Below are 13,820 nucleotides of genomic sequence, written 5' to 3'. Positions count from 1 at the left end.
ATTATTATACGAAACTAAGGCTTTTAAGTTCAGTAGCTGGGAACATGTTTTTTATTTAATTTAATTTTATTTTTATTTTTTCTTTTTATAGAGACAGAGAGAGAGTCAGAGAGAGAGAGATAAATAGGGACAGACAAATGGGAACGGAGAGAGATGAGAAGCATCAATCATCAGTTTTTTGTTGCGACATCTTAGTTGTTCATTGATTGCTTTCTCATATGTGCCTTGACTGTGGGCCTTCAGCAGACTGAGTAAGCTCTTGCTTGAGCCAGCGACCTTGGGTCCAAGCTGGAGAGCTTTGCTCAAACCACATGAACCCACACTCAAGCTAGCGACCTCGGGGTCTTGAACCGGGGCCCTCCACATCCCAGTCTGACGCTCTATCCACTGCACCACCTTCTGGTCAGGCAAGAAAATGTTTTTTAATAAACAAAAGGTATGTCAGGCTGCTCTGTCCATGGACTAGCCACTGTCTTCTTCTCTAACAAACTCTCTTTCATTTTAAACTTTTAAAGTATACAATATCTATATAACTATGAAATAGATATAAGACTGTATTCTGAGAAGTTATGTAGCCAGTTAATATTCAACAAGTGACAAAAAGAAACCAGTTCCTTTTTTCTTTTATCATTTTATGTATTGTACATAGATATACATATTTACATATAGTATATAAATCCTAAGGCACAAGAAATGCTTCTCAGAAGAAAAACAGTGTTTAGTGGTCAAGTTACATGGATCCAAACACCTACCTTCAGGCATCTGCCTCTTTCACAGCTAATTTGGAGAGGGGGTCAAGATGCAAGTTATTTGGAATAACTTGAAATAAAAGCACTGTCTATCCCCCTATTTTGATAATTACTTGTAGTTTTTTCATTTTTAATTTTAGACGAGCCATCTATGATGCGTTTGAACGCTTTCTCCGTAAATATGCTAACTAATTGGATCACTCTATGTAACCAGTGTGGCCATCGTGTTTCTTACAAAAAGAGCTTCATTATTTGATGAAGAACAAGCAGACAGGACTATATATCTAATTGCTGTCAATTTAGTCTGGAATTCAGTGTTACAGTTCAGTCAACTATAATCTTTAAATCCTTTGAATAACTTTAAACCAATATTTGAATGAAATGATGTTGAAGTATTTTGTTATTGTTTGTAGGAATCCTATATACTCAATATACATTCTATTGTTACTACTTATACAAACTTTAATGTTTAGTTATGAATAATTTATTAACTTAAATATATTTACAGAAACTGTATTGGTTTTTACAGAATGGCTAAATCAAAGTTTGTGCTACATCAGCTTGTATTGTATATATACCCTTATATGATATTTCTACTCCTGACTTGCTTTAAGAAACATGTATATTTCTTTCATAGATCTAGAGTGAATTTGTAATCTTATTTTCACTTTTAATTTTCTCCCATAGAAATACTTATGATGTGCAAAATTACTTTTTAAGTTTTTTTAAAATTTTGAATTCTAAAAAATCCTGATTATTTTATAAGTAAGTGCTTTTCATAATTAAAATGAATGTGGGAATGCAGACATGATGCATAAGACTTGACTAAACTTTAAATCTGACAAATACTTGGTTAGAAATAAGTGGCCAAATGTATTTCCCCAATTAACAACTTTCAATTCATGAAAAATGGAACTGCAATATATGTTGTATTGATAGATATGTCTTAACATTCTTTTATAAAATATTTTTTATTGATTGATTTTAGAGAGAGGGAAATATCTATTTGTTGTTCTTCTTACTTATGCATTCACTGGTTGCTTCTTGTCTGTGTCCTGCTGAGTGAGTGAACCCACAGCTTTGGTGTGGTGGGATGATGCTCTAAGACCCAAGCTACCCAGCCAGGCTTAACATTCTCTTATAGGGTATCTACTGTAGGTTTGCAAAACAGCCAACTTTATTTTAGGCCAAGTACAGAACAGGTTTGACTTTTTAATTTCAAAAATTAATGACCACAGTGAAATCAATCTGTTCCAAATAAATTTAATTTTATAGAAAAAATACAACTACTTTTTAAAGTTGGAGATTATATAACTAGATTTGATGCTTGCTTTTTATGATATACTTCTCAAGCTGAGAACTAAAATGTTCTTTAAAAGTAGAAAATATTTTTGGGTAAAAAGGCTTAGAATATATTTGAATTTTATTTATTCAAAGTCTGTGTTGTCTATAGATTATATTTAAATTAAACATGTATTCCTAGTCTAGTAAGGACATTTGAATTATAATGTGCCTTTGTAGCCTTTTTAAAGGAAATTTTATTTGTCATGCTAATGCCTCCATCATTTCAATTTTTAAAAACTATTTGAAAATTACTAATGGGAAATCATTGATGACTTAGTTATAAATTTTGTAAGACTGCTTTGGCATAACAAACGAACATGGTTACAGCCATTTTAGCTGTATCAATTTTACATGTTCAGAGCAGAATCTCTACTTTTAACATAAAGTATAAAAATTTTAAGTTCTTCACTAATATATCCTTAAAGTAAAAATTATGGTCAACTGAATCATAATTTTCTTTTGTATATTATGAGGCAATATGATTGAATGCTTTCTGAATAATGGCTTTACTAAAACCAATACTTTTTTTGCACATAAATATTTCTAAGCAGTAATTTAGTATGTTGTATGACTTTCTATTGATAAAAGAATAAAATTTCATTTCATTTTAATTAATCTTAGGCATAACTAATTTTTCCCAAATGAAAGTGAAAGAAGGTATTTTAAAAATTTCATCACCTAATCAGATGCTTTAAGAATAAATTGCTGGGAGGCCCTGGCCAGTTGGCTCAGTGGTAGAGTGTCGGCCTGGCATGCGGAAGTCCCAGGTTCGATTCCCGGCCAGGGCACACAGGAGAAGCACCCATCTGTTTCTCCACCCTTCCCCCTCTCCTTCCTCTCTGTCTCTCTCTTCCCCTCCCGCAGCCGAGGCTCCATTGGAGCAAAAGATGGCCCGGGCACTGGGGATGGCTCCTTGGCCTCTGCCCCAGGCGCTAGAGTAGCTCTGGTCGCAACAGAGCGATGCCCTGGATGGGCAGAGCATCGCCCCCTGGTGGGCGTGCCGGGTGGATCCCGGTTGGGCGCATGTGGGAGTCTGTCTGACTGCCTCCCCGTTTCTAGCTTCAGGAAAAAAAAAACAAAACCCTGGCCAGGTTGATCAGTTGGTTAGGAGCATCATCTCGACACACCAAAGTTGCAGGTTCGATCCCTGGTCAGGGCACATACAAGAGTCAACTGATGATGGCATGAATAAGTGGAACAACAAAGCAATGTTTCTTTCTCTTTACCCCTTTTTCTCTGCCTCCCTCTCTCCTTCTCCCTCCCTCTCTCCTTCTCCCTCCCTCTCTCCTTCTTCCTCCCTCTCTCCTTCTCCCTTCCTCTCTCCTTCCCTGTCTCCTTTCTTCTCTCCCTCCCTCTCTGTTCCCCTCTCTCTCTCTCTAAAAATAAATTAAAAAAAATAAGAATATATTGCTGGGAGAGTACTTGAGATCTTGCTTCTCAACATGTCATCAAATTGGCTCAAATAAACTCATAAAAATTTTCAAAAAAAAGAAAATACAGAGTGTGTCTGTGTGTGTGTGTGCGTGCGCGCGCAGCTGCCTAAACTAATTCAAAGTCAAAAATACCTTTTCTTAAAGTTTTTATCCACTCCCCCCAAAATAGTATTAAACTTCATATATATGTGTATGTGTGCGTGTGTGTGTGTGTGTGTATATATACACACACACACACACGCACACACGCACACACACACAAAGCGGTCCTGTCTGCCATTTTGAAAATTGGGTACATAACTGCTAGGAATTCATTTAGCCCAGAGTTGCAAACTTGCAGTTGATGCAGGCCAGCTAACCCACAGTTGTTTTATCCAATGTGCATATTTAAGAATGTGAAATGTGTTTAGATTGGCATGCATTCCAGTTTCCCACAATCCACTGGACTCCGTCATATTAGGCCGTGTCATTACTTTGTCTTTCCTACTTAACCCTAAAGACATTTATTTGAGTTTTAGACCCCTGATTTAGATTTGTGGTTAGAAAAAGTTTCTGAATTTCATGATTTCCTAATGTTGTAATTACTATTAAATGATTTCAGCATATGCATTTTAGGTTGTTTCTTATAAATGTAACTTTTTTATTGTGGTGCTTTCTCTTGTAAAGAATATTTGTTACACGATGACTGAAATTTTTAAAATTATTTCTAAATATTTTATATTTCACAATAAATGCTTATTTTAAAAATTATTTATGTTCAAGAGGTTTTTTGTTTTGTTTTATTTCTTTGTTTTTTATTCAGTGTGAGGAGGGGAGGCAGAGACATACTCCTGCATGTGCCCCTACCAGGATCCACCCGGCAAGCCCACTATGGGGTGTTGCTCTGTTGCTCAGCAACCAAGCTCTTAGTGCCTGAGGGCAGAGGCCATGGAGCCATCCTCAGCTCATGGGGCCAACTTTGCTCTAACCAATCCAGCCTTGGCTGCGGGAAGGGAAGAGAGAGACAGAGAGGAAGGAGAGGGGGAGGGGTGGAGAAGCAGATGAGCACTTCTCCTGTGTGCCCTGACTGGAAATCGAACCCAGGACTTCCACACACTGGGCTGACGCTCTGCCACTGAGCCAACAAGCCAGGGCCCAAGAGGTATTATTTTAAATGTAGAAAACATGTCACATTTGATTAATGTGTCCAAACTTTAACTAAATAGATGTATGTGTTCCTCCTTAGTCATATTATGACCCAACAAGATGTAAGGCATAAATAAGTTAGGCTCTCGCAAAATCATCTTCAGTATCTACAACAAGAGCCAGATTTACCGCCAAATATTTGTGATCCCAGGGAAACCAGCATTCTGACAGGCAATTGTTATCTGAATGTGGTATAATTCACTATGGGATATGGTTATATTTATACTAGTACATGTACTGCAAAAAATTCAAATCTAGAAATGAGAATTTAACCACAGGATCCAGTTGGACAGAGAGTGAAGGTCTGGGGTAGAGGCCACTATGGAAACAGGGTTTGGATATAAAAGGAAAGATACAGCAGATGAGGCACAGGGAGAAGAGGCGCATTTTGTCCATTTTGCAGCGGTAGAAAACCTAATTCTAGGAGTAGTCAAATAGGCAGAATCCTAGGAAACCAATGATTGTATTAAAGATTTCAAAACAGTTTGTATTACAAAATGTTGGATCCAAATAACAAATAAGGTTTTCTCAAAAGCAAAATCACCAATGAGCAGATTCATCAGATTGTGTTCATCAAAAAAAAAAAAAAGAGCCCTGGCCGGATAGCTCTGTTGGTTAGATCATCATCCTGAAGCACAGAGGTTGCTGGTTCAAACCCTGGTCAGGACACATATACAGGGACTGATCAATGTTTCTGTCTCCCTCTTCCTCTCTTCCTCTCCCTCTAAAAATCAATAAAACAAACACTTAAAATAAATGTTAATAATGGTAAAAAAGTTGAATCAGTGACTGAGGTAAAAGTTTTCCTACATACAGGACCTGGGTTAATTCCACAAAGAAAGAAGTTGCTGCTCAAAGTGTAAGTCAGTAGATTGGCAGTATCAACAATTACTTAAGTCAACACTAATAATCGTAACATCTAATCATTTTTAAGTGCCCTAAAACTAAACCAAGCTCAAAGAAGCATAACCTTTTCTCTTCCAGTTTTCAAAAAACAGGGATTTTCAAATAGGGTGTAGAATTTGTCAATGTAAGAAACATCCAGCCTGACCAGTGGTGGTACAGTGGGTAGATCATCAACCTGGGATTCTGAAGTCTCAGATTTGAAACCCCAAGGTCACTGGCTTGAGCATGGGCTCACCAGCTTGAGCTCAGGGTCACTGGCTTGAGCCCAAAGTTTGCTGGCTTGAGCAAGGGGTCACTCGCTCTGCTGTACCCTCTTACCCTCCCCCCCCCCCCCGTCAAGGCACATATAAGAAAGCAATCAATGAACAACTAAGGTGCCACAACTATTGAGTTGATGCTTCTCATCTCTCTCCCTGCCTATCTCCCTCTCTCTCTAAAAAATAAAAAAGAAACATCCAAACTTGTATAGAATTTGTATGAGTTTATTTGATCAAAACTGACAACACTGCATGGAAATAAGATCTCAAATGCTCCTGGAATAAGTTTTGCGGCTTCTTTTATACATTTGAAATTAAAGAGGAAAGTAAGGACAATTACATGCAGGTAGGCAAAGGCAAAGCAGTGATTAGTTTACAGGAAGTTCACGTGATCATATGCTCTTGAGAGTAATAAATACCCTGTTTGCGGCTAACTACTGGTGTTTAAAAGGTGTGTTAAGCCACATGCACAAGAACAATGGACAAGACCTGGGCTTGACCACCCACCATGACCTGCCCAGTTAGGGACTTATGAGCAGATCATCCGGTGAGTTTCCCTTCCAAGGAACCCCCTTCTTTGGGGGTTCCTTGACTACATCACGGGTAGTCAACCTTTTTATACCTACCACCCACTTTTATATCTCTATTAGTAGTAAAATTTTCTAACTGCCCACCAGTTCCACAGTAAAGTAGGGAAGTAACTTTACTTTATAAAATTTATGAAGCAGAGTTACAGCAAGTTAAAGCATATAATAATAATTACTTACCAAGTACTTTATGTCGGATTTTTGCCAAGTTTGGCAGAATAAATCTTTATAAAACAACTTACTATAGTTAAATCTATCTTTTTATTTATACTGTGGTTGCTCTGCTACAGCCCACCATGAAAGCTGGAATGCCCTATAGGGGGCGGTAGGGGCCAGGTTGACTACCACTGGTCTACATTGTAAAAGAAAAGAAGTCTAAATAGCGTGACAGGAAAGGCAGAGTTTTGAGTAGCAATCCTAGCTATCATTGGTGGAGAGTTCTTATGCAAGACACATAAACATTTGATAGAGTTTCTACTTCTGTTAAACTGACACATTAAAGCCTACCTACAAGTATAACTACTTACCTAGGAACAGCAATCTGGTAGAAAGCTAACCTAGATTTGTTGTGAAACTATGTTTGCTTAGGAACTACAGTGGGGATTTTGTTTCGTCTTTTACCTATTTGTATAATACAGGTATGTGGAAAAGCAAATGTGCTTTTACTCTCACTTTATCTAAGATTGCATGTCTGTGTATCTACTGAAGGAAAGTCCACGTAAAATAAAGCCTTTCAAACACACATTAGCATTGACCCTGCCTTGAAAGTTAGAGATAACTGAAAGTATCATATTTAGTACTTAGTCAAGCATTTAGATCATGTTTATTATGATGAACAAGACCAAGGCTCTTCAACTTGGAGGTAATGATGACTCACTGTATCTTGTCAAAATTTTGATCTCTTGTAAAGTCATTATTTTATAGGAAGTTAAAAAAAATCTCTGGGTACAATTTTATCTTGGACTGTAGGACTTTGAAACAGATTATATCTAACACATTCTTTGAAATCTCTCCAGCATAAAGTACAGCTATTTGTACACTGGGTTTTCGCCAGCCTGAACCTAAATTGCACTGGTAATAAAAACAAAGATCTTTATGTTCTTGTGGGACTTTACTTTCCTGAGACATCAGGGGAGGGTAGAATGAGTGTGTTCAATCATCTGATGGTATATTAGCATGCAATAAACAGGGAAAGCAAGACATCTTTTCAAGGCTCATTTCAACAATCACTTGAATATCAAGTTTGTATACCAGTAATTACTTTAGGTGTTTCATAACTTCTGAGGGTCTAGAGCAGCGGTTCTCTAGAAATACATATTTTATTTAAAAATGTATTGTATAATAAATATGTATATTCCGATGGCTTTAGGCGACCCCTGTGTTTTGGTCATTCGACCCCCGCCAGGGTCGCAACCCACAGGTTGAGAACCGTTGGTCTACAGAATTATCTCTCTTCTTTGAAAAGACAATCCTATATCTGTGCTCTGGATTCCATTTTCCACTGGGGGGGGGGGATCAGGTCACAGCTTCAGGTTCACAATCTTTAATCGGTCATTCTCTTTGTTCTTTTTTGACATCCCAGTCTTAAAATCAGCTGCCTGATGGTCAATGGCTGTGAACATGCATTTCACAGTTTTGAAAGGATGCAATGCATCAGGGAGATTATCCTGATAACAAGAAGCAGCATAATTCTCAGTGTTTAGAACAGTGGTAGTCAACCTGGTCCCTATCGTCCACTAGTGGGCGTTCCAGATTTCTTGGTAGGCGGAAGTGGAGCAACCAAAGTATTATATAAATAAAAAGATAGATTTAACTATAGTAAGTTGTTTTATAAAGATTTATTCTGCCAAACTTAGCAAAAATCCAACATAAAAGTACTTGGTAAGTAATTATTATTATATGCTTTAACTTGCTGTAACTCTGCTTTATAAATTTTATAAAGTAAAGTTACTTCCCTACTTTATAAATCACCATTACTGTGGAACTGGTGGGCAGTTAGAAAATGTTACTACTAACAGAGATACAAAAGTGGGTGGTAGGTATTAAAAGGTTGACTAGACTGGTTTAGAATGTACTTCAGAGCCATAGTTAAGACCCAAACCCATGAAAATCAAATAAGTCGTCAACTTTACTGAAGGAGTCACCTTTTTAAGCCAAATGGCTTGCTGAGAAGTCAAGGGTTTCAACCTCTCCATAAGTGTTAATCCAAGGGCAGCAGAATGTATTGGACACAGCTGAGACACCTCCTTGCTCAGCTAAAAGATAATCAAGGTCTATCCTATTATCAAGAACACTTTGGCCAGAGAATCTAAGGATCAGTATCTTCAATAGTTGAGAGGTTCCTGATCATAGCCTCATTTACATTTATTTCTAACTAGGAAGTAAGGCCCTGCCAAAGGAAGTGAATTCTGATTCATGAATGCTTCCTGGTGGGTCCTTTCTAACTCAAGGCTATAAACCCAGGAGCTGACTAATGAGGTGCCTAGTTCCTTTGTGAAAAGTTAGGGGCAGAGTTAAATAATTTAAGAGGCATCCCTTGGTTATATGCCAATCATGTAGGTATTCATAGTCCTAAGGAGAATAATAATCACCAAAGATAAAACCTGTCAGGGCACAAACCACTTCCATCCACTAAGGTGTCATTCAAAGGGATTGTTACATTTGTCCTTTTAAGCCATAGGTCAAATTTTTAGCACATTTGCTCAGTAAGTCTACTAACCTGAAATAAAAGGTTCTAAATTCTAGAGGTTACTCTGCCCCCCTTAGGAATGACCTGGAAGCCTGACCTGCGGTGGCGCAGTGGATAAAGCGTTGACCTGGAATGCTGAGGTCGTTGGTTCAAAACCCTTGGTTTGCCTGGTCAAGACACATATGGCTATTTGTTGATGCTTCCTGCTCCTCCCCCACTTTTCTCACTCTCTCTCTAAAATGAATAAGTAAACTCTTTAAAAAGAAATGAAAAACAAACAAAAAAGAATAGCCTGGGAGATAATGGGAATGGTGTTATTGTTCCAGGCCAATGCCAGAGTAAAGAAAGAAGAGTTTCACATTTAGCTAAAGCAGGAAGGCTTGAGCCAGCAGCCTGTGTGGAAAGTTGTCTACATCGATGTCAGCCACTTCTCCTCCCCGTCAATTTGATTTGAAGGTGTCTAGCTTCTGCATTGGGTTGGGTGTCGGGGCAGTCTTCTTTAGTTGTGAATATGCACACAAAGTTCAAAGCCCTGAAGTTTGGCTGCAAGCTGGGTAGTGAGGAGGACCTGTTATTGCCTGTTCTAAGACTCAAGGGCAGTCTTCATTCTTACTGATTTCAAATCACAAGGGTGGGAGAAAACTGGAAACATTAGTTCAGAGAGTAATAGCCAGATACTTGGAGTACCTAGAAGAATTCAGAATCCAGTCCAGTTTATAGGTATGTAACAAAACTCAAAGACAAGTAACAGGACTAGAATTAGTATAGACAAAGGTGCAAACGTAACTTTCCTCTCTACAATCATCCCTATCTTTTATGATAATCTTAGTAAAACTAATCTGTTGGCATAAAATCTGGCATGATTACTTATATTAACTATATAAGCTCTTTTTAAGATTACATTGCTAGAACCCTGTAAGCAAGATACCGCCTCAATTTTTCAAGGAATGTTATTGGCTTCATAAAGTCACCTTAGTCCTTAAAACTATGTGGTCATTTCTGAGACTATGCACATCTCTTTCAAATATGAAAATCCATTCAAAATCTTGGTAGCACAGTTAATATTTCTATTCACCTATGTTGGAATATGCTTCTGGGTATATTTAGCTTAGGGAAGAAAGCCTTAAAAAAAAGTCCTATAAGGCTTTGACTATCAGCTTCCAATTTGGCTAATTTTTTTTATCATAGACTTATTAAATCATTTTAAATATCTTGTTAGGTTTCAGACAGGACAAACTGTAAACATTTCTGATAGTATTTAACAACTCTATTGACCCAAGAGGACCCAAAAAATAGTATATTCACAAGACTTGGGGAGCCAATCTCAAAAATACCCAAAGGAAAGAACCAACAACCTGCATGTCTTAGGCAGGCAGAAAACCAAGCCAAGTCCTTGAGTCATAAAACAGGACAAGCAAGTAGGTGATTGGGAAAAGAAGGGACAATGTGAAATTTTACCTCCTTCTCTCAGCTAGGCTCAGGAGGTAATCCATTTACAATAACTTCTGAGGATCCCTGGGTTTTGAGGATTCTTCAAACCTGGCTTTAAGAGGTTCTTTAACTATGAATCTTAGTTTGGCCTTTGACTAGGGGGTGAGGGATACTTGGGAGCTTTGTTTGCAACCTCCAGTAGTTTTATTTTAAAAGGTAATTGCCCAATAGTCTCTTCAGTGTGGAAAGGCGGAAGGAGAAGTAGGAACAGGTGAGTGTTCAGGTGGAAAAGGATGGGGGAGCAGTAGGAGTCACATTTATCCTACCGTCTCTTGTGTTAGGTACTTCCTAGCTTTAATTTTTCATCAGTCTTTTGTAATGAGTCTTTTCATAAAGCTATTTTGGAATCCTGAAGCCTTTTGCATACCAATTAAAGCAGGCATCCCTTTCCTGTTTGTTAAATTCAGGATCCCTTCCTTGCTCAAGTTCACTTTTTAAATGAGCAATCTTGTTTAACTGGAACATTCCCAATGACCATCATCATCCTAGGTTTTTAGTAAAATGTTGCCATCTTGCTAGATATAGGTATAGCTCCCAGTATTACACAGTAGCTTTTAAACATAAAACAAGCAGGTGTTCTGGAAGGAGGTGTGCTCAGCTCTGGATAAAATCTCATTTCCTTAGCTAGACCCTTGCATTCTCTGGAGCCCAACTAGTAACATAACAGACCTCTCATGGGAGTCTTCTTAATGTGAAGAGAGCTTTAACAGCCGTTACATGCTTGACTTGTGCGCCCCAATGTTGGCGGATTTCTTTTTTATTTCCACGATTCCTATTAGCAATTAGCATTTATTTATTTATTTCAGAGACAGAGAGAGAGTCAGAGAGAGGGATAGGTAGGGACAGACAGACAAGAACGGAGAGAAATGAGAAGCATCAATCATTAGTTTTTCATTGCGACACCCAGTTGTTCATTGATTGCTTTCTCATATGTGCCTTCACCATGGGCCTTCAACAGACCAAGTGACCCCTTGCTCGAGCCAGTGACCTTAGGCTCAAGCTAGTGAGCCTTGCTCAAACCAGATGAGCCCACGCTCAAGCTGGTGACCTCGGGGTCTCGAACCTGGGTCCTCCACGTCCCAGTCCGACGCTCTATCCACTGCGCCACTGCCTGGTCAGGCAACTACTAGCCTTTATTTAAAAGAAAATTGTATTCACCTGAGGCCTCCCACTGGCGCACACCTGATCCTAAAACCAGTCTGGTTTTCAAGTTGGACCCAGTCCAATTCCAGCTGGTAACCAGCAACAAGTCTCCATGTGGAAAATGCTATACCAGACTTTCCACAAAACAAAACAGACAAACGTACACATTAACACACCAGCAGACACCAAAAAAATAGTTACTGTGGACCTGCTGACAGAGGCTGTGAGCCTACCAGGATTTCTCAGTGTGGACTGAATCAGCAGACCCCAGTGAATAGAGACTGCAGACTGGAATGGGGAAAGGGATTCCAAACAACTGGGGAATTGTGGACTGCACCAAAGAATGTAGGGACTTGGGTTCAGGGTGAAACCGTCGTCTGCCAGCTCATGTTGACCTGCTAATCCCTGGACTGGGCAGCCAGTGAGATTGGGAGCTCCATAAAAAGAGTTCAGAACAACGGCCCTCAGAAACAGCAAGGAAGACAGAGAACTCAGAAAAGGTCTTGGGTACCACACCGGTGTTTCTGGTTTTCCCCAGATGCCATCAGAACTTCTCATCAAATCCCACCATTGTTGTCAACCAAATCTGTTAAAGAACAAAAATTCAACCAAGTAAATTTCAAGATCTAACTGGATTGAAAGATTTATGAATTGCATCCCACCATACAAACGGAAAGATTTTTTTGGCAGAAACTGGACGGGGACAAGGAACTTATTGACAAAAGAAAAAATGATTGTTTCTGGCAGGGTCATCTTTGGGAAAAGGGTAGCTGTTGGTCAAATAAGTTTGTAAAATATGATTTTCATGTTTGCTGCTTATAGTTTGCATTGGGGGCTGGGCAGCTCCAGGTATATGTGGTCTGTGAAATTGCAAATTACCTTCCTGCTTGGGAAGGGCCATTGTTTTGCTGGAGGAGAGGTTCTCATTCCAGAAAGTTTTGAAAAGAGAGAGAAGGAGAAGTGGCAGAAAGAAGACATGTTTGCAAAGTGAGAGAGCAGAGAGGATGCAGAGTGCTGAGGAAGAAGCCATGTTGGCAGAGAGAGAAGGTGTGCAGATGGGGAACCAGAGCTGAGGGGCTTTGCGAGCTCTGCTGAGACTGGTGAGGTCTTTGATTCTAGGAGGAACCAGAGAAGACTCCTGGTTGTGGAACTGGAGAGTGTGTTAGGGCTTTGTGAGCTCTGAGTGAAAGGGAAGTGTTTTCCCTGCCTGTTTGCTTGTCGGCTGGTATGAGACTTTAATAAAGGAATGGCCCACCATTCTTTGGCTCCACTGTTTCTTTACCATCTGTCTGAATCTAATGGGAACCTGCATGTGAATGACCACAACGGCTGCGACTACTGGCCATACAGTAGCTTGGGTCTTTAGAGAGCAAAATTTTTGTTTTTGGAAGATGGGGCAAGTGACTCCACCTTGTTTCTTTTTCTTAACAATTGGGAAAAGAGAAAATCTGGTTAAAAGCTGCTCTCTTACATTGATAACTGGTTCTCCCATCTCCACTGCCTTGATGACAGTGTTAATAAACTTTCCAAAACAAAAACAAAACCAACAAACACTAATAAGCAGAAAATCACAGGCCTAAAATAGCATCACTTGTGCTAAAATCCCATGATACCAAACCTAGATTTAATATCGGATCCGCTTGCCTTTCAAACTCTCCCAGAAACATCATCTTAATCAGCCTGTCTGGAATTTTCTGGTCAATACCACTGAGGTAACCTCCAAAGAAGGAGGTTCTTCCTATAAAAGCCTTTCATTTTGTACAAACGCATCACAGTGCACTTCTAGTCACTAGATGGGATATTGTCTGATTTATGAATTGCTTAATAAAGCTAACTAGATCCTCATATTCACTTGGTTGTACTTTTTTTTTTCACGCTAAGTAGCCCATAAAAATGTACTGTAACTTTGCAGAACCCTCCCACCTAACCTTTTTCTCAACTGAATCAGCCTTTAACCCACACGCACAGCCATGCATTATATATACGAAGGCGGTCCCATAAGATTATACTGGAACAGAAGAATTCCTATTATTCAG

At 39.0% G+C, this 13,820-nt stretch overlaps 1 protein-coding gene across 4 annotated transcripts in view; it reads left to right on the top strand.

Moving 5' to 3' along the window:
• The window catches only part of ABHD18 (abhydrolase domain containing 18), a 46,168-nt gene extending 41,892 nt beyond the window's left edge, over positions 1-4,276 (top strand). For all 4 annotated transcript variants that reach the window (XM_066233366.1, XM_066233375.1, XM_066233382.1 and 1 more), the window contains one exon: positions 890-4,276. In XM_066233366.1, coding sequence (XP_066089463.1) covers positions 890-941 — 52 coding nt within the window. In that variant the 3' untranslated portion in view covers positions 942-4,276. The remainder of the gene's footprint in view (positions 1-889) is intronic.
• Positions 4,277-13,820: the final 9,544 nt, after the last annotated feature.

This window comes from Saccopteryx bilineata, chromosome 1, assembly GCF_036850765.1.
Source record: "Saccopteryx bilineata isolate mSacBil1 chromosome 1, mSacBil1_pri_phased_curated, whole genome shotgun sequence".
NCBI classification, from domain to species: Eukaryota; Metazoa; Chordata; class Mammalia; order Chiroptera; family Emballonuridae; genus Saccopteryx; species Saccopteryx bilineata.
Note: the sequence above shows the minus strand (reverse complement) of the source record. Positions and strands in the feature narration are given on the sequence as shown.